The 22,294-nt window shown below is 46.5% G+C and overlaps 2 protein-coding genes across 5 annotated transcripts; both read left to right on the top strand.

Annotated features, from left to right (window-relative positions):
- Positions 1-603: 603 nt before the first annotated feature.
- On the top strand, positions 604-11,059 carry LOC125536312. Of its 2 annotated transcripts, XM_048699505.1 has the most exons (5): positions 607-1,058; positions 1,194-1,244; positions 9,903-10,036; positions 10,444-10,547; positions 10,636-11,059. In XM_048699505.1, coding segments are annotated over exons 1-5 (672 nt in total). In that variant the 5' UTR covers positions 607-677; the 3' UTR covers positions 10,638-11,059. The 2 variants fall into 2 exon arrangements, with proteins under 2 accessions (XP_048555463.1, XP_048555462.1); XM_048699506.1 differs by lacking the exon at positions 1,194-1,244 and having other exon boundaries at positions 604-1,058.
- Positions 11,060-11,683: 624 nt separating this feature from the next.
- On the top strand, positions 11,684-18,743 carry LOC125536311 (pentatricopeptide repeat-containing protein At1g63330-like). 3 transcript variants are annotated; one of them, XM_048699503.1, is made up of 5 exons: positions 11,684-12,319; positions 13,019-15,756; positions 16,373-16,452; positions 16,538-16,626; positions 16,937-18,743. In XM_048699503.1, the coding sequence occupies exon 2, from the start codon at positions 13,172-13,174 to the stop codon at positions 15,350-15,352; it is 2,181 nt and encodes a 726-aa protein (XP_048555460.1). In that variant the 5' UTR covers positions 11,684-12,319; positions 13,019-13,171; the 3' UTR covers positions 15,353-15,756; positions 16,373-16,452; positions 16,538-16,626; positions 16,937-18,743. The 3 variants fall into 3 exon arrangements, with proteins under 3 accessions (XP_048555460.1, XP_048555459.1, XP_048555461.1); XM_048699502.1 differs by lacking the exon at positions 16,937-18,743 and having other exon boundaries at positions 16,538-16,734; XM_048699504.1 differs by lacking the exon at positions 16,937-18,743 and having other exon boundaries at positions 16,544-16,734.
- Positions 18,744-22,294: the final 3,551 nt, after the last annotated feature.

Here is a 22,294-nt window from a genome sequence, read left to right on the forward strand (position 1 = left end):
TGAACAGCTACAAATTCTGACAAACAACTACAGTTTCTTAACAGAAAATATTGTGGAGCTTCAAATAATCACAGAATCTCTCAACATATAACGCTCAAGCGCTCTTTGTTTTGGAGGATACAAAAATGCTCAACCTCTCAAAAGCTCAAAAGACAATGCTAGGGTGTCCAGTACAGGGCCGGTGCAGGGCTAGGACGAGGCGGGGCATGAGAGAGGATGGAACAGCGAGGGCGTCGACGACGGCCGGTGCAGGTGTAGGAGGAGGCAGGGCCATGGGATAGAAAGGAGCAGCGCGGGCGTTCTCCATCACGTCCGGCGGCGGGCGAGGGCTTACAGCCGGCGGCGCAGTCATCGTCGCAGCAGAGATCGAAGACGAATCGTTCATGGGTTGCGGCGTCAAAAGATTTATGCTCAGTCAGCAAGACAAGGGGTTATGTGAAAAATACACTTAAGTGGCTGGTTAGCAAACCCACCTTTCATCTGTACCATCCGTCAACGATCCAACGCCCCAGGTCACAAGTTTCCAGATTTTCACTGGATACTCCGCCAGCCTAAATATCGTTTTTATTTCACCATTTTTTTCTATTAAAAAAAGGAAAAAATCCAACAAATTCATTCCACCAAATTAAGTGCGGCTACTCGCTCGACGGGTTTGCAGGCAGCAAAGGCGTCCCCGGATGGCGGCAGCGCGCCAGCTCCACGGCCTCCTCCGCCTGCCGCCTCCCCGCCCCCTCCGCCCCGTCTTCGTGCCACCAACTCCCTGCCGCGCACGCCCTCCCCTCGCCTCCCTGCGTATTCCACACCCACCATCTCCTCTCCCCAAGAAACGCCTCTCCAGCGCTCCCGAAGCCAAAGGCGAGACGGCGGCGGCGTTATTGGGGGAGGGGGAGGAGGGGAATGGAGCGACGGAGGATGAGGCGCGGGAGGCGCAAGAGGCGGGGGGATACGCGGAGAGCGTTGGCGCCGGGGACCCCGCGGGCCCTCCGGCCCATCACCTTGCGGCCCGCGCTGGTCTTGGGGACCCGGTGTTCTTCCTCCTGACCTTCGTCGCCGTCACGGTTAGGCACTGAGCCTCTGCCATCTAATTTCAGTTTCCATTTGAGTTTTTGAAAGATTAATTCTTCCATATTGCTGCAATCTTGAGGTCATGGAGTGTCTCTTCTTATTTCCCAAATCTTGTGTTGCCTTGTCAGACATCCGTTGCCTTCATCAGCATGGTAGCGGTGGCGATTCCTACGATGCTCGTAAGTCTGGCTTGTCAATGTAATTTCGATTTGATGTTACTAGAAAACGGGAAATGAATGAGCACGAGATTTTAAATTTGTTCTTTGGTGTCGGGGAGTGGAAATTGAGAAGGGATTAGGCATACGAATTTATACTCATGCCTAAAAACATACATTATGTTAACCCTTCACCATAACTTACATTATCTTCCCTTATCTATTCCCTCGTTGATTCCCACGAACCAAGCAAAGAAATAAAGTTTCCTAACATTCTTATACATAATTCTTATCATGCGCCAGGATTTGGAATAAAACGACTCATCCCATTTCTAATGTCAATACAACTCTCTGCTCTAAATTCACACTCCCCTTCCCAAATACTCCCTCCCTTCCGGTATGGAGGGCCTATCTCAAAATTTTCAGATTTCCGTCATATTAGTCCCACTTTGAGTCTTAGTGAGTTAAAAATGCTTCGAATCCGACACAACATTTAATCCATGGAGATAAGAGAGGGGGAATTACACTCTTAGGCTGTCCTCAATGGGAGTATCATAAGCGTATCATGCATGTGAACTTAGACGTTTTCGCTAATGTGGCACACAATTAAATGAGAAAAGAGAAGATTTGGCATACCATATCATATTAAATGATGTACATTGTGTCATGCATGATAGTAAATGAGGCAATCTAAGATACTAGCTTATGATACTATGCACTGTAGAAGTAGTATCATACACTATCATCATATGCCCATCTCCAACTAGAGGGAGTGTTGCACTATTGCTTCAGGAGTTGAACATGTGAGGCGTATTTTATTGGGAAAATTTGAACCCATGAAACTCATGCCCCTCCGCTCACCATATTTCTTGGTTGCTTAGAATTTTGACATGAGCCATTTAAACAGGAAGAGAGAGAGTCTGCCAAACGCATACCACTCCCTCACGCTGATTGCCCCCTTGACCCTTCCCCCCCGGCGACTCGGGGGTCGAAACCTTAGCCCACCACAGGCGCCCCCACGTGACTCCCTCGTGGCTGCCGACTTCGGCCGCGGTGGCGATGTGCCCCCTCCCAAAGAGACGGGGTCCTCAACCGTTTCTTGCACAAGTGGCACATGTTGGATTCTGGACGATGGCCCTGGTGAGCTCTTGGTAGCGCCGACCGACCATGGCCATGGGGTGATGGGGATGGTGCACCAGTCTGGTCTGGCGATGGGGTGGGCTATAGCTCGGCGTGTTTGCCCCTTGGTGAGCGGCTTCTAGGTACTTCGATGGCGATGTGCCCTCGGCCAGACGATGCGGCCTCGTGGTTTGGGCGTGGGAGGCGAGTCAACGACGCTGCAGCCCGGTGTGGCTTTGGTGGCCCTGGTACCAGTGTTGTGACGCCCAGCGGTAGGCGTCTCGCTCCACAAAATCATACGGCTTGGTGCTAAAGCGGTGCTCTTATCGGCGTGATGCTGGGAAGAGTTGCCAGGGCCGACTTGGATGCATACTTGCATGGTGTAGGGGTCCGAGTCCAAGGTCGGGCCGCTGAGGCTGCCCATGATCTTGTTGGCTTGGTGGTCGTGTAAACTCGATCATACCCCGGGTCGGGCTTGGTTTTAGGCCGGGCTTGACAAAGCCTGAAGTGACAATCCCAAGCCCGAAGCCCGAAAATATGTGCTTTCTCAAGCCCGAGCCCGGCCCAAATGCAAACCTGAAGCACGAAAGAGCCCGAATCTAGTTTTTCAGTCTACACATGTGTAGGCCCGACCCAAAGCCCGAAAGTCTGGCCTGAAAAGGTGAGAAATGGTAGCTCAACCCGAATATTCTTTCGGTCTATAAAATGAAGCCCGAGCCTGGCCCAAGAGGCAAGCGTAGCCCGGACCGGCCTGGGTTTTCCGGGCCAAATCATTGGACCGAGCTTCCCGTGAACAGGTTTAGGTTGTGGTGGCGGCGATGCGACGAGTTGTGTCTCCTCCTGCTGTGGTGGCTGGCCTTGTCGGCATACTCCGGTTTGCTCTAGCTTCGGTGGACTTTGGGAGTTGTGGTCATGGCTTGGGAAAAATTCTTACTACACGTGGCTGAGTCTGACGCCTGCGGGTGCCTTCCCCTCCTTGGAGGCTTTGTCATGGCTCTGATGTAACGCCCTCGATGCGGCTATATCTCCCACGTGTCGAAGCACGACTTAGAGGCATAACCGCATTGAAAGCAATGTCGTAAGTGAGGTAATCTTCACACAACCCATGTAATACATAAGGGAAAGAGATACATAGTTGGCTTACAATCGCCACTTCACACAATGCATGAATGTAACATTACAACATCCAGATACAATCAAGGTCCGACTACGGAACCAAAATAAAGGAAGACTACCCCAAATGCTACACAGATCCCCGATCGTCCCAACTGGGCTCCACTACTGATCAACTGAAACGAAACAACACTACGAACAAGGTCTTCATCAAGCTCCTCCTTGAGCTCGGTTGCGTCACCTGCACGGTTTCATCGGCACCTGCAAACTGGTTTTGGAAGTATCTGTGAGTCACGAGGACTCAGTAATCTCACACCCTCGCGATCAAGACTATTTAAGCTTAAAGGTAGGGTAACAGGTATGAGGTGGAGCTGCAGCAAGCACTAGCATATATGGTGGTTAACATACGCAAATGAGAGCGAGAAGAGAAGGCAAAGCACGGTCGAAAATCTATGATCAAGTGATCCTAGAACAACCTACGTCAAACATAACTCCAACACCGTGTTCACTTCCCGGACCCCGCCGAGAAGAGACCATCACGGCTACACACGCGGTTGATGCATTTTAAATAAGTTAAGTTTCAGGTTTTCTACAACTGGACATTAACAAATTCCCATCTGCCCATAACCGCGGGCACGGCTTTCGAAAGTTCAAAACCCTGCAGGGGTGTCCCAACTTAGCCCATCACAAGCTCTCACGGTCAACGAAGGATATTCCTTCTCCCAAGACAACCCGATCAGACTCGGAATCCCGGTTACAAGACATTTCGACAATGGTAAAACAAGACCAGCAAAGCCACCCGAATGTGCCGACAAATCCCGATAGGAGCTGCACATATCTCGTTCTCAGGGCACACCGGATTGTCCAAACTTCCGGTAGGCCAGCCCAGAGTTGCCCCTGGTGGCCACCGGCGGTTGACAAGTTGGACCAACACTCAGAGGAGCACTGGCCCGGGGGTTTAAATAAAGATGACCCTTGGGCAGGCCTACCCAAGGGAAAGAAAAGGCTAGGTGGCAAATGGTAAAACCAATGTTGGGCCTTGCTGGAGGAGTTTTATTCAAGGCGAACTGTCAAGGGGTTCCCATTATAACCCAACCGTGTAAGGAACGCAAAATCCGGGAACATAACACCGATATGACGGAAACTAGGGCAGCAAGAGTGGAACAAAACACCAGGCATAAGGCCGAGCCTTCCACCCTTTACCAAGTATATCGATGCATTAATTAAAGAGAGAAGTGCATATTACACCCGCCAACTCTAGCCCTAGTCTAATATACACCCCCCCAACTCCAATACCGTCTAATATACACCCCCAACTCTCAAAACCGGCCATAATTCAACCCTCCCCTCCCCGTTGACCGGTTTTGACCCAGTTTGACCGGTTTTGACTAAGTGAACAGTAAAAATAAAATTTTAAAAACCAAAAATACTTTTTTAAATTCAAAAAAGTTTCAAGTTTTTTTCACCGTGTGAACAGTAAATTAAGAAAAAATCACCTTTTCAGCATGTTTGGACACTTGAGTAAATTCGAGATGTCCGTAAATTCGATTTGTTTTTTCAAATTTTCAGCTTGGTGAACAGTAAAATCGATTTTTTTTAAAAACCCTTTTTTTGCATGGATGATGTTTGAGCGCATGGTGATTTTTTGGATTTTTTCCTGAATTACTGTTCACCATGCTGAAAATTTTGAATTTTTTTTGAATTTACGGACATCTCAAATTTACTCAGGTGTCCAAACATGCTGAAAAGGTTATTTTTTTTAATTTACTGTTCGCGCGGTGAAAAAATTTGGAACTTTTTTGAATTTTTTCAAAAGAAAATTGTTTTTAAAATTTTTATTTTTACTGTTCACTCAGTCAAAACCGGTCAAACTGGGTCAAAACCAGTCAACAGGGAGGGGAGGGTTGAATTCTAGCCGGTTTTGAGAGTTGGGGGTGTATTTTAGACAGTATTGGAGTTGAGGGGTGTATATTAGACTAGGGCTAAAGTTGTGGGGTGTAATATGCACTTATCTCTTAATTAAATAAGAGATATTGTGATATCCCAACAAAATATCCATGTTTCAACAAGGAACAAACTTCAATCTTCACCTGCAACTAGCAACGCTATAAGAGGGGCTGAGCAAATCGGTAACATAGCCAAACAACAGTTTGCGAGGACAAGGTGGGTTAGAGGCTTGGCTTAACAATATGGGAGGCATGATAAGCAAGTGGTAAGTATCGCAGCATAGGCATAGCAAAAGAGCGAGCATCTAGCAAGCAAAGATAGAAGTGATTTCGAGGGTATGGTCATCTTGCCTGAAATCCCGCAAGGAAGAAAAATGAGTCCATGAAGAAGACAAACGGACGTAGTCGAACGGATCCTCATAAACGCGACGTTACCGGATCCAACCCGAAGAAGCAACACCGGAAGAAGCAAACAACATAGTAAACAACCATCACATAAACATGGCATGATGCACAACCAAGTATGATGCATGTCCGGTTTAATGATACATGGCATGACAAAGTGCACAAACAATCCTACAAATTAAGTGGAGCTCAACATGCAACTCCGTTGCATATTGACGAAACACCACGTTCAAGTTATTTAGTTCGATCTCGTTTATGTACCCAACAATATTAAATGTTGTTAGCATGGCAAGAGGTGAAGCATAATGAAACTATCTATCTAGGCAAGTTTAAATGAGGCCGGAACAACAAAACAACAAGTCCGGAAAATCCTCATGTGCATATTTTGGTTATGGTACTGTCCTGCCCTAAACAATATTTTAGAGTTGTTAAACATGCAAGGTGAATGCACCATGTTAAACTAGGCATTTTTCTACCCCATTTACATATAAAGATTATTAAATTTGGAGCTACGGTTAAATAGTTATGAATTAAAACATTTTAGCATGGCATTTATTCAAAATTAAACAAACAACATTTTAGACATTTTAAACATGATTGAAAGTGGCATATTATGAAACTAGACAAAATTCTAAGCACTTTACATATATAAGTTGTTTTAATTCGATGCACGGTTGTGGAGATATTAAATGCATGAATATGAAGGACTTTTCTGTAAAACAGCAGTTCCCGGATAAATAGCAAAATTCGCAGGTCAGGGAAAAAAATAGTATAGGGCCGAATCTGGAGGGGCTGGGGTTCTCACCATGGGCCATGGCCCAGGTTGGAAGGGGGCCGGCCGGCGGGTGTCTGGGCCGGTCGGGGCGTTGGGCTGTGGTTGCGGGGCCCATGCGGTCGACCAAAACGGTCAACGCGCGCGTGAACGGGCGGCGTCGCGGACTCTTGGCGAAAAGGGTCGCCGACGGCGACGATGCAGACGGCGGGGCGGCGACAGGAAACGCAGAAGGCCGGAGAGGGTCCCACGAGCGGCGAAACGGGCGGTTCCAGACGGATCTAGGCACGGTGGGGGTCGATGCGGCGTCCGACGACGGGGTGAGCGAGGCAACCTCCGGCGGCGGGATCCTGCAAGGGAGAGAGAGGGAAGCGTGAGCGGCAGAGAGAGCGGCGGAAGGAAGGAGTTCGCGGGCAGGGGAGGCCGCGACCTGGCCTGCTGAAGATTTCCAACGAAGGGCGGCGTTTGTCGCCGGCGAGCGCGGACGGTGGGGCAGCGTGCTCGGAGGCGGGGTCAGGCGGAGCGAGGAGCGAGGGGAACCAGGCGAGCAGGGCAGGTCGGGAGCGGAGGCGGGCGGCGCGGTCGGGCCCGGTTCGAGCCCGGGGGCGGGCCGCAGATGGGCCTGGCAGGGCCGCGGTGAAGTGGGGTGCGGGGGAGGACGCGTGGCGCGCTGGGGTTGGCTGCGGGGCGCGGGGAGGCGACGTGTCGTGCTCGGATTGGCCCGAGCGCGCCGGCGGCGGCGCCAAGTGGCGGAGGGCGGCTGGGGAGGCGCTGATTCCGAGGAGGAAGGTGGCTGCAGTTGGGAGGCGGCTAGAGGTAGGTGGGGGGCTAGGGATGCCCAAAATTGGAAGGAGGGGTCTATATATAGTAAGGGGGCTAGGGTTAGGGGAACCATCATCCGTTTTCGGGCATCGGATCTCAATCCGACGGTCCGGAGCGGAGGGGGGTTTTAGGTGAGCTGCAGGTGGCTGTGCAGAAGAGGCCTTGGGCTGAGAGAAGAGAAGAGGAAAGCAGCCCGGCACGGTTTTCGGAGACCGAAAACGTCCGACGAAAAGACCGGCTATATTGCCGCTATAGTTTAACGGTTGGGCTATCAAACGGACTCCGAATGCGATGAAACTTGGCAGGCGGCCTACCTACACTATAATAAGACCGCACGCCAACTTTCAACCCAATCCGAGAACATTTTTCGGCCACTTATAAAATAGTATTTCGGACATGCCGCGGTCGCGTGCAAGTGTGTCTGGGCTCAGAACGGACAACAGACGGAACGAGGAGATCGGGACGGATGCAAGTTTTGAAAACATGATGATGCAATGCGGATGATGACATGGCAAGATGCAACACGCAAGCAAATGACAAGGCAACAACAGCGAATAACTGGAAGACACCTGGCACATCGGTCTCGGGGCGTCACATCTGACCACAACTCCCTTCCTCGTGCACCAGGGGAAACCCTAGATCCGGCTCTTTGGACTAGGTGGCGGCAACGCCGGTGCCATGGCGTTGGTCCCCTCCTTGGAGGCATCGTCCAGGTTGCTCGTGGAGTCCCCCATGGTGGCTGCTGCTCAGGGCGTGGGCCTTCGGGTACAATGTACACCGGCATCAACACTTCCTCGACGACGCTTCCTTCAGGTCCGGCCGGGTCCTGCTGTCCATATGCCGACTCCTTCTAGGCGCATAGATGAGGGGCACATTGGTCCAAGCTGTTCGAGAGTCATGGTTGTTGCAAATGTCTCCGACTTCAATCATGATGCGGTCCGGTTGCTCCCTGTTTTGCCTCATCGTCTTCGGCTAGAGGTTGGACTGGGTGAGGCATGTTCGTGGTAGGCATGGTGGGTGCAGTTGCTAATCCTGGAGATTAGTGTTGTAATAGCCGAAACGCATTGTACTTGGCTTTTTTGCCTATTCTTCTTTAATGGATGATACACATGCTATGCATATTCTAGAAAAAAAGAGTATTTAACAAAAAACTACCACATTTCATGGAACCGTGCCTACAAACTACCACTTTACAAATTTGTGCTGAAAACTACCACTTTTTCACTAATTCTTTGACTAAAAACTACCATGTTAAGAAAGATGGGGCCACCAATGTATGTAGCCTAATGGCATGCCATGTGATTTCCCGAACTATTTCCCTATATACATATGACCTTCCTCACTTGAAAGAGGCAGCCGGGGGCAAGACTTTGGACGCTTACATGCTCACTTTGGGCGCGTTTGTTATCTAACTGAGAAAATATAGGCTCCCAACCATGTTCTGCATTTCGTTTGGTTCCCACAAAGCCCAGGCTGCATGACAACAGTAACACAAGCACGACGTTTGGTTGCAAGTATGTTCTCCCCAGATGCAATGTGCTGCTGTTCGGTTACGTGCAAGACATGTGGTTGGGGTCGCAGTGTGGATCCACATGGTGTTGAGGTTATAGGCGCTGCCCGAACTCACGAGGGACTGCCGCTAGGGGCGCTGCCCCCATTGAACCTGGTCACATTTGCCCTGAGACTAAACTGGTGCTAGAGTTCCCTTTGGATTAGCCTAGTGCTAGAGTTTCCTTTGGACTACCCTAGAGCTAGAGTTGACCTTGGACTAGCCTAGTGCTGGAGTGCCTTTGGTCTAGTAAAACCTGGCGATAACCAGTGTGGTCCTTGGACACTAGCTAGAGTTAGAGTTGCCCTTGAGTCTACACTGCTAGCCGTCACCCATGAGGACCTTCAATGAGGACATCACCAAGAGATTGCAAATCCCCCCTACCCGGGGTTGGAAGTGCTGTGGAGTTGGGTGATGGAGAGAAAGGACTATCTCGTCTCTCCGACGAACTACCCTCGGACCCAAGCGTTCCCACAAATCTATTTTTCGGGCTTATCTTATCTCTTTAACAGAAAGTCTGGAACTCATGACTGGACCCACATGGAACTTCATGTCTTCATGTATATATTCCAAATGCCAGTGTTAACATATTATCTTGTTTTGGAGCTGCTAATAACATGGCATCTCGTTAGTCATAAAACCAATGTTTATAACAGTAACATGCTGTATCGACTAATATACTTTGTGGCAATTTATGTTATGTGTGCGCGAGTTAGGAGAAGCAATGGTTGTTTTGACGATAGGGGGAAATTAAAAAGAAAAAGTTATGAGAGTTGAGGAGCTGATTGCTGAAGATTGAAATAAGAGAATGTGTGGTGTCCGAAAATGACAAGTTGAGAGGATGGTTATGTGCTGTGAAAATACCCCTTAGCTTCTACACATCATTTTGCCCCTTTTACGTACTATTAGTATGATTTTTATTTGATGGAGTTTTCAGACTCGGTTCTATTCAACAGGCTATGAGGAGAGCTGCAAATTCATTTGCTCTGCTGGCTGATGCAGCTCTGGATGAGTTACCGAGCACGATGACAGCTGTAAGACTCTCTGGCATGGAAATCAGTGATTTCACCCTTGAACTTAGTGACTTGAGGTAAACGCAAAATAACTGTATGCCTGAGTTTCATATGGATGTTCATCTATTTTTTTGGTTATAGGAAACCAAAGGTTTATCTACCTACCTATGTTGTAGCACTATCGTTATAAATTGATGTGGGTTTATATTATTCGGCACACATTAATTGCAGCTGACCTGCACCCAGTTTCACATCTGTAGATCGAACTATGTTTTAAATCCGCATACTGAATGTGATATTGGTTTAAAGTTGCTTACAGTTAACATCGTAGACATATTTAGTCGAGAACTTTTTTTTTTGAATTTTAGTCGAGAACTGAAGAGGCCTAACTATGCAAATCTGTCATAAGCATGAGAACCGTGGATAATTATTCGACTCATTTAGCTCATCCCTTGTTGTCTGTTACTGAAACAACCATTTGCAGCCAAGTGATAGCAGACGGTGTGAACAAGTCAACGAATATTGTTCAAGCAGTAGAAGATGGAATAGGACAAATGAGGAATAATATAGCTCGGCAGAAGACTAAATGTATGTGTCCGCAATGCTAATATTTACCACACCAGTTCTTATACTTGTTGTATCTCTTGATATCTGATATATATGCTGATACACGCAGAGAATGACAGACAAGCGAGGAAACTTGCGGAATATTATCACCGCAGGGCCAGCTAAAAGTTCAAATGATTCGTCTAGCCAATACATGGACCATAGAAGAAACGACCAATCATCTGTTAGAGTATCTTGACATTTTTCACAGAACTCCAAATGGCGCATAAGACTGCTTCTGGGTGGGACGTAAACGCTTAGTAATATACAATTGTTGGTAGGCCAGCTTGGTTGGCATAAAATGTTTGTCTCTGTATGAGGTAGAATGAGAAATTGAAGAGGCAACAAATGGTTTTTGATTTATGAGCATGCCTATACTGTGTACTTAGGATGCTCCAATTTGGAAATATTGTGCAGCGCCGAAAATGAACTTGTGGTAGACGAATTAAGTGTTCGTCGAAAGATGCAATCTGCACAGTTTAGGTTGATACTTTGGGATTTTTGGTTTTATCATATAACATAGGTTCACAGTCGACAATTTGACTTGTGACTGTTTTTTTTGAAAGGCCCAGCCATGGTTGGTTTCTCATTGATATTAAGCACGGAGCAGATGGAAAAGTGACAAAGGCGATGATCCGTAGATCAAGGATAGAAAAAAAAGAAGAAGAAAGAAAGGAAAAGTGCCAAGGCACGGAGCTAGGCCTACTACTCAAGCCGGGTCCCCGAAGGGGACCTGAATGAGAAATTCGACTTGTGAGTGTGGCCGCACAGTCAAACCATGTGACTTGCACCACGCAGAGAATGATGCAATTCTGGACTGAGGTCAAGGTGAACTGGTGCTAACACGTGGTCAACTTCCATGGCTGACTCGTTGCTGGCCATACCGAGTTTGACCTCCTAGCCGCCGCCCAAAATTTGACCGAAGCTGCACCTGTCATAAGCCACCAACCAAACACAGCTATACATCGGGGTCACGCGATGTATTCTGCGGCAAATTAACCTTAGGGCCAGTTCTTTTGACGGCTTAAAAAATAAGCCCATTTTTTTTAACGGGAGCCTTAGTATTAAGTTAAGCACTAGTGCAGAGAGATCCAGTGCTTCAACGATATCGATACAAGTTCATGCTGGTCATTCGGGTTTTGGACGGTTCACGCCAATTACGCCCCTCGTCGGTGTCTCGCGGGCCCACCTGGCAGTGACGCTACTGCAGCGGCTCCCATCTGTCACGCTCACGCTGCAACGGTGGACCGTGTCCGTTGGATGAAACCGCAGCTGCGTTGGATTCCCAGCATACCTAGCCGAGGAGGAGAGGCCAACAAAAACTTCGTTAAACCCCAGCAGAGCGAGGGCGCGCGGCGGCGGAGCGGCGGGCGTAGGCGGCGGAGCTCGGCGTGAATGTTGGGCTGCGCCACTAGCGGCGAGACTGCGGGGCGACGGCCGGCAGCTTGAGCGCATGACTGAATCAGCGGCCAAGCGGGGGACGCGCCGGCTCGGGCTGCGGTAATTCCCCAATCGCGCCTTGCTTCGGTGCCCGAGATTGGGAGCCCCCCACGGGCCAGGCGCCGCAGGACCTCACCGGAGTGGGGGGGGGGGGGGCATCAGCCATTTCCCGCGGCGATGGCGACGGAGCGACGATGAGAGGTTGCCGTGCCGGCGGCGAGCTGCGACAGCAGGCTGTCTCCCTTCAAATCCTCAACCTATACACTGTTAATAGAAGCTGCGCTAACTGGCTCGGGTAGATTTCCCAATAAAAGGTTCGCCCCGGCTCTTTCGCAATCCTGGCTCCACAGCTTCTGCCCTCAAGTGTTCATTATTATGCAAAGCTAGGCCACATTTCTGTTGTACTCCCTCTGTCCCAAAATAGACTTTATACTAACTTTGTACTAAAATTAGTACAAAGTTGAGTCACTTATTTTGGGACGGAGGGAGTAGTAGTGAGTACTGGCAAGGAGATTTTTCCTATAAGATGCCTAGGTTTTTTTCCATCCGACTGCATATAATTTACCCTTGATGCCTAAATTGCAATATTTGTGCTCCCAGCTTCATCTGGCCCAAGTTGTAATGTCATATTCTGTCAGGAGCAATGGTGGATATACTCTGAACCGTGCCCTGCTGAAAACATCTGTGTACAAATTAATTCTGCCGAAATAATATCCTTCTATGTTTGCATGATTTAAGTCCTCATTGTGGATGTAGCTGCTCTCTAACAATAAACACGCTATATCTGCCGTTTTTTCCCTTCATGTTTGAGTCCTTTTTTTTTTTGCTACAGACAGATTTCCACTGTTGTTCCCTTCTTTAAATGTTATTCCTTGTTGGGTGCTTTTAATCAGGTACAATGGTTCCCGGCAATTTAATCCTGCACCATATGTTTTGAAAACAGAAAGCTTCGATTTGTTGCTCTAAGTGAGCCTTGACACTGAGGATAACAGTTACAACGTTTTTTTTTGCAGGAAATTTTCATGTAACTTGTCCTATTATTTCCTGGGTGGTCCTCACCGTTAACTTTTCAAGGAAGTTTGCTCCATGAAGTACAAAAGTAGTGGACATTCTTCCTTCTTCGGCTTATGCTGTCAGTATAAGGAGGGGATTGGCGGCCCTCCTCTATGCACCGAGCAGTGCTAAGTTTCATGCGTCAAGCCCTTGTGAAAAGAAGCTACCCTCCGGCATTGCGACTTTACTCTGTGGCTTGTTGCTTGAAGAGCTTAGATCATCAAGAACCTGCTGGAAGCTTCTTTTGCAGCGAGTATAAAAACCAGTGCCTTCCTCCCTTGATCACACTAGCAGTTTGTACATCAAACTGGAGCAAGGCCAGGAAAATTACCTTCAGGGAGTGTGTGAAGTTATATGGGCTATCCCGGTCAGTTGGGCTGTTTGCATTGCTTATGCAACCCTTCTTGCCGCGAAGAATCAGAGAGATCCGGTGCTTCATGCGGAGCATTGTTGATTACTGTGGAAGTGTCGGCCCAGAGTTGTTTGAGTTGGCACCTATGTTGGTCAGTAATTTGGGTGGGTCAATGACATTACTACAAGTTCATGCTACAGTCATTCGGGTTTTTGTAGAGTTGTCAATGTTTGAGGATGCTCTTCTCACTTACATTGAGGCCAAGAAGGTTGGAGTTGAGCTGCAGTTGTGCAACTTCCTGCTGAAGTGTTTAGTGGAGAGGAATCAAATCATGTCTGCGAGGAGTTTGTTTGATGACATGAATACTTCTGGTCCGTCACCAAATGTGTACTCTTATTCAGTTTTGATGAGTGCTTATACACATGGAGATAGGTTATGCTTGGAGGAAGCTTTTGAGCTTCTATGTGAAATGGAAATGAAAGGCGTGAAACCGAATGCGGTAACCTATGGCACTTACCTCTATGGGCTTTGCCGTACCAGACATGTGTCATCTGCATGGAACTTTCTTCAAATGCTTTGTCAGAGAGGCTACCCTCGCAACAGTTATTGTTACAATGCTGTGATTCATGGTTTCTGTCATGAGGAACAGGTTCAGAAAGCCATGGAGGTGTTTGATGGGATGAAGAAGGGTGGGTTTATCCCAGATGCCCATAGCTATAGTATATTAGTTGATGGGTTATGTAAGCAAGGGGATCTATTGGCAGGCTATGACGTGCTTGTCGAAATGGTAAGAAATGGGATTGCTCCTACTCTGGTCAGTTATACTTCACTTTTGCATGGTCTTTGCAGAGCTGGAAAGGTTGAATTGGCATTTGACCTGTTTAGGAGGCTCAAAGAACAAGGTGTCAAGCATGACCACATAGTTTACAGCATTTTTCTTGATGGTTGTTGCCAACATTTTGATCTAGAGGTTGTGTATGATCTTTGGAAGAACATGGTTCATCATAATTTTATTCCAGATGCTTACAACTATACTAGTCTGATATATGCATTCTGTAGACATAGTTACCTCAAAGAAGCATTGGGAGTATTCGAACTCATGTTTGAGAAGGGAATAAGCCCGAACATTGTGACATGCACCATTCTAGTTGACAGTTTCAGCAAAGAAGGGATGATTGATGAAGCCCTCCTATTCCTGGACAAAGTACGCCAGCTTGGAATTGTTCCCAACCTTTGTATGTACAGAGTTATCATAAATGGTCTGTGCAAGGTCAACAAATGCGATGATGTGTGGGCCTTTTTCGCAGACATGATAAAAAGAGGCTGCGTTCCAGATACTTACATTTATAGTATTATTATTGATGGCTGTGTGAAAGCACTGAAATTTCATGAGGCTTTCAGATTGTTTCATAAAATGTTGGATGAGGGTACAAAGCCTAATATATTCACATATACTAGCCTAATAAATGGTCTTTGCCATAATGACAGACTTTCTGAAGCTGTGACATTGTTTAAGCATATGATTTGGGAAGGATTGACACCGGACAGGATTTTGTATACATCTCTTATTGATTGCTATTGTAAGCGTTCAAACATGAAGGCAGCTTTGGAAATTTTTAGAGAGATGGAGAAAGGGGGTTTATCAGCAGATGCTTTTGTCTATACTTGTTTAATTGGTGGGTTTAGTAAAGTGCTTGCGATGGATGGTGCGCAGTGGTTGATGGAAGAAATGATAAATAAGGGGCTTTCACCTACTGTAGTAACTTATACAGATATCATAGTTGGATACTGCAAAACTGGAGATGAGAAGAAAGCTCATATGATGTATAACAGTATGCTCCAGGCAGGCATTACACCGGATGACAAGCTGAGTAGTATATTGGGATTTGGCAATGATGGAGATAGTTTTCAGGACTCCCAGGAAGAGAAGGATATATCATAAGTTTTCATATTGAGCTCTATGAACTTTGTGAATGACTACTTTCAACAATTCACTGGTGGTGGAAAGGGAGAGCAGTTGAATAACTTGGTATACAGTGAGCAGCTCTCAGCGCTTGTAGCGAGCTTGTACAAGTGATACTAGAATTGCGATGTTTTTGTGTATCAAAGTGGCCTAAAGACATAAGCTCATTCAGTGTTCCTTCAGTTTTCTTATTTGATAGTCAACTGACAAGCATTTTCATTGAGCTGAAGGCAGAGAGCAGCCGTGATTGATGAGATCTGGCATACAGCATGTCATTACAGACCCAGGATCAGATCTAGACTGGTGTCCGTGTGTCAAGTGAACAGTGCTGTGCAGCATCTAGGCAATCTCAGAGATGTATATGATAACCTACAGTTCACCAGGTTTGCAGCTGTTATATTGTTTTCCTTTTTTTTCCAGTCCTTATTTACACTGAAATTCTACTGTCGGTGTTCTACACCACTTGGTTCCATGCCAACCTTAGAAAAGGAACCTCTTGAAATGGTATATTGGTATTACACCATGCTGCAGGGAAATGTTCTGCACCTAGAATATCTTAAGCTAATAGGTCGTTGTATGAGTTGGTGAGTTTCATACATACCTTTGTTGTTTAATGAAATCAGAGCACCTTTGGACCCTCTTTGTACGCATACTGATTTGTACATCTGTTTTCCCGTTGAAAGTTTAGGTGGATTTAGTTTTAGTTCGGTAAATTGAGCAAAATATAGTCCAAAAACGACAAAAAATTAATAAAAAGATATAAAGAACAGTGTAAGTATGTATTTGTTACCTTTTCCGCATCCTTCTGGTGCATGTATTCCAAGTTTACTTCTTGTCCATCATTTCAATACCATTCAATGTTTCTATCTCTACTGGGTTAGTTTTTGCATGTACAAGCATTCAAAATTTGCAGCAATATTTCTGACGAAAATTGTTGGATTGCATCTTCCTTTGGACGATTGAGTTGCTTGTGTTAATATCCGCCAATGCTTTCATCAGGGTTTCGTGTTACATGGACTTCTGTGGATGAACATATCAAAAACGATCTTGATCTTCAGAGTACCGCTCAAGAGGAAGAGGTAGCAGATTCTGCTCAGAATTCTACATCATATTCCAGCAAGTTTCCATCTCGTTGGTGATACTTAAATGGTGCTAATGTGCCAGGTGCAGGCTATTATACTTGTAGCAGAAAGCATGAGAGAAGGCACTCGGCGTGCTCTGAATAGAATTGCGCAGTTGAGGCTGAGAAACTTGTATGTTGCTTCATATTCCTCTTTCCCTTCAGCATCACACTTTCTTTATATCATGTATTTTATTGTGTGATAGAAAAATCATATAGTTTTGGTCTCTGTCTGTGTTCACATTCATATTGCCATGTACTCCTTCCGTTCCTAAATATTTGTCTTTTTAGAGATTTCAAATGGACTACCACATACGAATGTATATAGACATATTTTAGAGTGTAGATTCACTCATTTTGCTCCATATGTAGTCACTTGTTGAAATCTCTAGAAAGACAAATATTTAGGAACGGAGGGAGTACTGAAGTATAACAATTCACAGGTTCAATTTTTTGAACTAAAACCACGACAAGAATTATGGAACGTAGGGAGTACATAACAATTCATGTCACAAGACACAAGTGAATGCTGTCAGCTTTCCACCGTTGAACTAAGCCGCATGATTGGGGGAATCAAATTTGTATTAACAGATGTAAATCTAATAACAAGTGTGTTTGGTTGATTGATTCCATTAATTCTGTAAACAATTGAGGGGTGGAATCTTCCTTTCTAAAACTTTGAATTTCATGGGTACATTTTAATCATTTTGTTTGTTATTCTTCATGGCTACTATTTATTTCAAGAGCCAAAACATCATTATTGCCACCTGTATCTGACCATTTGAAAAGAGAATACTGTTCTTTTATATAGTGCAGCCCGGTACATGAATATGACATGCTATTTCGCAAGAGAACGTGCACATCAATTACTGTTAGATTTAGGTTTAACTTCATTACCTATCCTAAGCTAGTGCACCTATATGAAACTCTAGTGGAAGTGTTGGGTCATTACCATAGTTGAAAAGCAGAGTCCCATGGTTGTGCGCCTCCCAGCAGCGAGGAGTTGGTCAACAGACATGCAGGATGCATGCGGCACAACCTTGCGGTGGCCGGTGGTGGTGGATGGTCTTCGCCTCTCTAAGCTAGGTATAATGTGTTTCTTTTGCACCATGCCGATGTACTCCTATGTCAGTATAATAGGACTTATGTTTCTTTTGGGCCTATGTCCCGGTGAATCTCCATACAAGTAATGCATGAGTCATCACCAAGATCACTTGTGTCATAATTGGGAGATAGGAAAATTCTTGGTTGGTTAATGGAATTTGATGGTGAATTTACTCCTACCCCCCTCCTAGAATTAAGGTACCATTGTCTGAATGCTCATCTTAGTTCATATTTGAATTATTTAGACAACATGATTTATGTTACCTTTCTTTCATGACAAAACCTTCTAGTTTAGCCACGTAAAACATTCTTAATGAAGTCAAAATTAAAACATGCCATGATGATAACACAAACATCATCAATTGCTTAGTCGATACAAGAGAAGAGATGTCATTACGATCAATATATTCTTTCTTTATTACACGCCTCGCTACAAGTCTTCGTTTGAACCTTTTGAGATTTTCCTCATGAGTCATGTTTGATTTTCCAAAGCCATTTGCACCCTACCATTTTAACTCGTTTAGAAAACTCTATTAAGTTCCATACATCAGTAGAGCCCATAGTCTTCATTCTACATGACAAAAGACCACTAACATTTAATGCAGAGGCTCAACACTAGGTGTTGTATTTGGGATTTCATAGTCCTCGTTCCACATGATGAATATGAAAAAAGATTTCATGGATATTCAGTACGTAAGATCACTTCTCCTCAACATTTGTGTTCCTAGGCTCCGGCTCCCATGAGCACATTATTTTTGTAGAACATATATCATGCTCCAGAGTGTAATGTCTTAACAAGTACATATTTTTATTCTAATCCGCATTACTATTGGATAGAAAATGGAGAAGAACTTAACAAAGCATGGCACATGATTATAACATCATTGATCAGAATTATAATCATAAGCCACATGGTACATTAGTGCCATGATTGACATAGATTTGCAAAGTTGCCACTTTAGAACTAATGTGTGCTTCACTTGTCATAAGGGAGCAAGTATACATAGTCATTGGTTAAAACCAGATCAGTCTCGGAATCCCGGTTACCAGACATTTCGACAATGGTAAAACAAGACCAGCAAAGCCACCCGGATGTGCCGACAAATCCCGATAGGAGCTGCACATATCTCGTTCTCAGGGCACACCGGATTGTCCAAGATTCCAGTAGGCCAGCCCAGAGTTGCCCCTGGTGGCCACCGGCGGCTGACAAGTTGGACCAACACTCAGAGGAGCACTGGCCCGGGGGTTTAAAATAAAGATGACCCTTGAGTCTGCAGAACCCAAGGGAAAAAGGCTTAGGTAGCAAACCAAGGTTGGGCCTTGCTGGAGGAGTTTTATTCAAGGCGAACTGTCAAGGGGTTCCCATTATAACCCAACCGCGTAAGGAACGCAAAATCAAGGAACATAACACCGGTATGACGAAAACTAGGGCGGCAAGAGTGGAACAAAGCACCAGGCATAAGGCCGAGCCTTCCACCCTTTACCAAGTATATAGATGCATTAAAGTAAACAAGATATAATAATAATGATATCCCAAACGATAACCATGTTCCAACATGGAACAAACTTCATCTTCACCTGCAACTAGCAACGCTATAAGAGGGGCTGAGCAAAGCGGTAACATAGCCAAACAACGGTTTGCTAGGAAAGGTGGGTTAGAGGCTGACATGGCAATATGGGAGGCATGATATAGCAAGTGGTAGGTATCGCGGCATAGCAAAAGAGCGAGCAACTAGCAAGCAAAGATAGAAGTGATTTCGAGGGTATGGTCATCTTGCCTGAGATCCCACAAGGAAGAAGAACGAGTCCATGAAGAAGACAAACGGACGTAGTCGAACGAATCCTCACAAACGCGACGTTATCGGAACTAACCTGAAGAAGCAACACCGGAAAGAAGCAAACAACCCTCACATAAGCATGGCATGATGCACAACCAAGTATGATGCATGTCCGGTTTAATGAAGCATGGCATGGCAAAGTGAACAAACAACACTACAAATTAAGTGGAGCTCAATATGCAACGAGTTGCATATTGACGGAACACCACATTCACGTTATTTAGTTCGATCTCGTTTATGTACCCAACAATATTAAATGTTGATTAACATGGCAAGAGGTGAAGCAAATGAAAACTACCTATCTAGGCAAGTTTAAATGAGGCCGGAACAACAAACAACAAGTCTAGAAAATCCTCATGTGCATATTAATGGATTTGGTACTGTTCTGCCCTAAACACAATTTTAGGGTTGTTAAACATGCAAAGTGATGCCACCATGTTAAACTAGGCATTTTTCTACCCCATTGACATATAAAGTTTATTAAATTTGGAGCTACGGTTATTTAGTTATGAATTAAAGTATTTTAGCATGGCAATTAAGCAAATACATGCAAACAACAGTTTAAACATTTCAAACATGCATGAAAGTTGGATATTGTGAAACTAGATAAAATTCTAGTCAAGTTACATATATAAATCGTTTTAATCCGATGCACCATTTGTGAGTTATTAAATGCATGATCTAGGGGGACTATTCTGTAAAATTGCCAAACACTGGATAAATAGGAAATTCGTCCAGAACTGAAAAAAAACGTGTCGGGCCGGATCTGTTCTCACCATGGGCCTCATGGGCCGGTGGTGGAGCTGGGCTGGACGCGGAGTGGAGAGGGAGGATGGCGCTGGGCCTTGGCGCAGCTGCGGTTGCGGCCTGGGCCGGTTAGCGGGGCCCACGTGGCCCATGTGCGCGCGAGCGGCCGAGGAGGTTTGCGAGCTGGGCGCTCGTCCTCCTCGCGCACGGGAAAACAGTGGCGACGGCTGTAGGTGGGCGGCGGCAGGGGAGCGACTCCGGCGAGCGGAGGACACTGGGAACGGAGCGCGGGTGGCCGAATCTGGCGCTTCTCAGCCGGATCTAGCCGCGGCGGCGGGGCACGGAGAGCTAGGGGAGGCGTGGCGCGGAACCTGCAGGAAAGAGAGAGAGCTTGAGATCAGAGAGAGAAAGAGACACGGAAGAAAAGGAAGGGAGCAGGGAGCGGCGGCTAGCCTGGTGGTCGCCGGCGGGAGCAAGTCCGATGAGGCGGGGTTCTAGCGAGGCGGCGGTGATGCTCGGGAGCTAGGCGGCGCGAACAAGGAGGTGATGGGACGTGCGGCGGTGCAGGACGCGGGCGCCTCGGGCCTAGATCGGCCCGGGGCGGGCCTCGGATGGGCCTGGCAGGGCCACGGCGAAGTGGGGCGCGGGGAGGACGCGTGGCGCCTTCCTGTTGGCTGTGGGCGTCTGCGTGGTGGCGGCTGGCCACTAGGACGGCGCCAAGTGGCGGAGGCGATGTGGCCGGGCACGGAAAATGAAGCAGAGGGGAGAGGTGGCGGCGGCTGAGGGTTAGGGTTAGGGGTAGGTGGATTGGGTCTAGGTTGCCCAAAATGGCAAGATGGAGTCTATATATAGGGAAGGTTTAGGGTTAGGGGGATTAGGAGGGGTTTTTGGACCCTCGGATCGAGATCGATCGGTTTCGGACGCGAGGAGGGGTTTTAGATGGGCTGTCGGTGGGGACAGTGGGCTGTGTAGAGAGGAGGTGGTCTGCGAGGAAAGAGGAGGAATGCAACCCGGCACGGTTTCCGGAGACTGAAAACGTCCGACGAAAAGACCGGCTACTATTGCCGCTATAGTTTAACGGTTGGGCTATCAAACGAGCTCCGAATGCGCTGAAACTTGGCAGGCGGTCTACTGACAACATAACAACTCCGCACGCCAACTATCATCTCATTCCGAGAACATTTCCCGGCCACTTATAAAATAATATTTCGGACATGCCGCGGGCACGTGCGAGTGTGGTTGGGCTCAGAACGGACAACGGAGAGGACGGGGAGACCTGGACGGATGCAAGTTTTGAAAACATGACGATGCAATGCGGATGATGACATGGCAAGATGCAACACGCAAACGAATGACATGGCAACAACAACGAATAACTGGAAGACACATGGCGCAACGGTCTCGGGGCGTTACATCAACACTCTAGCCAGATTGATTTCATCCTCTCAAGAAGAGAAGATAGGCGTGCGTGCCTAGACAAGGTGATACCTGGAGAGAGTGTTGTCCCTCAGCATAAGCTTGTGATTGCTGATTTCCACTTTCGGTTTCGTGTCCAGCGGGATAAGCGTGCCACAGTCGCTAGAACAAAGTGGTGGAAGCTCAAGGGGGAGGTAGCTCATACGTTCAAGGAGAGGGTCATTAAGGAGGGCCCTTGGGAGGAAGGAGGGGATACGGACAATATGTGGATGGAGATGGCGACTTGCATTCGTAAGGTGGCCTATGCGAGCAATAACAGGTCAATTGTGTTAACAAAGCTATTGACACTATTAATGTTGTGGAAAATAGACCAAGATTAAACATGGGATGTTTGTCTTATAAGTTTTGCGGTTCATCTTGCTAAAGGCTTACCACTGACCCTTCTATGGTTATGTTGTCAGGCATAGGTCCAGAGATCCTTTTGATTGCAGTCAAATAAACCAATTCCCATAAAGTATTATGCTTTTCATTTCAAGATATGGTACTGTAAGTACTGAGGTTCAGTGACATTTCTTTTGTCATTGTAATACTTTATTTTGGTCTGTTATTTCTATTGAGAGTTGGCCTATGATGTTTGCTTGTTAACCTTATGCTAAAGGGGTAAATGTTAAAACTGATCTCCTGGTATAGCAAACT

Source organism: Triticum urartu, chromosome 2, assembly GCF_003073215.2.
Source record: "Triticum urartu cultivar G1812 chromosome 2, Tu2.1, whole genome shotgun sequence".
Taxonomy (NCBI): domain Eukaryota; kingdom Viridiplantae; phylum Streptophyta; class Magnoliopsida; order Poales; family Poaceae; genus Triticum; species Triticum urartu.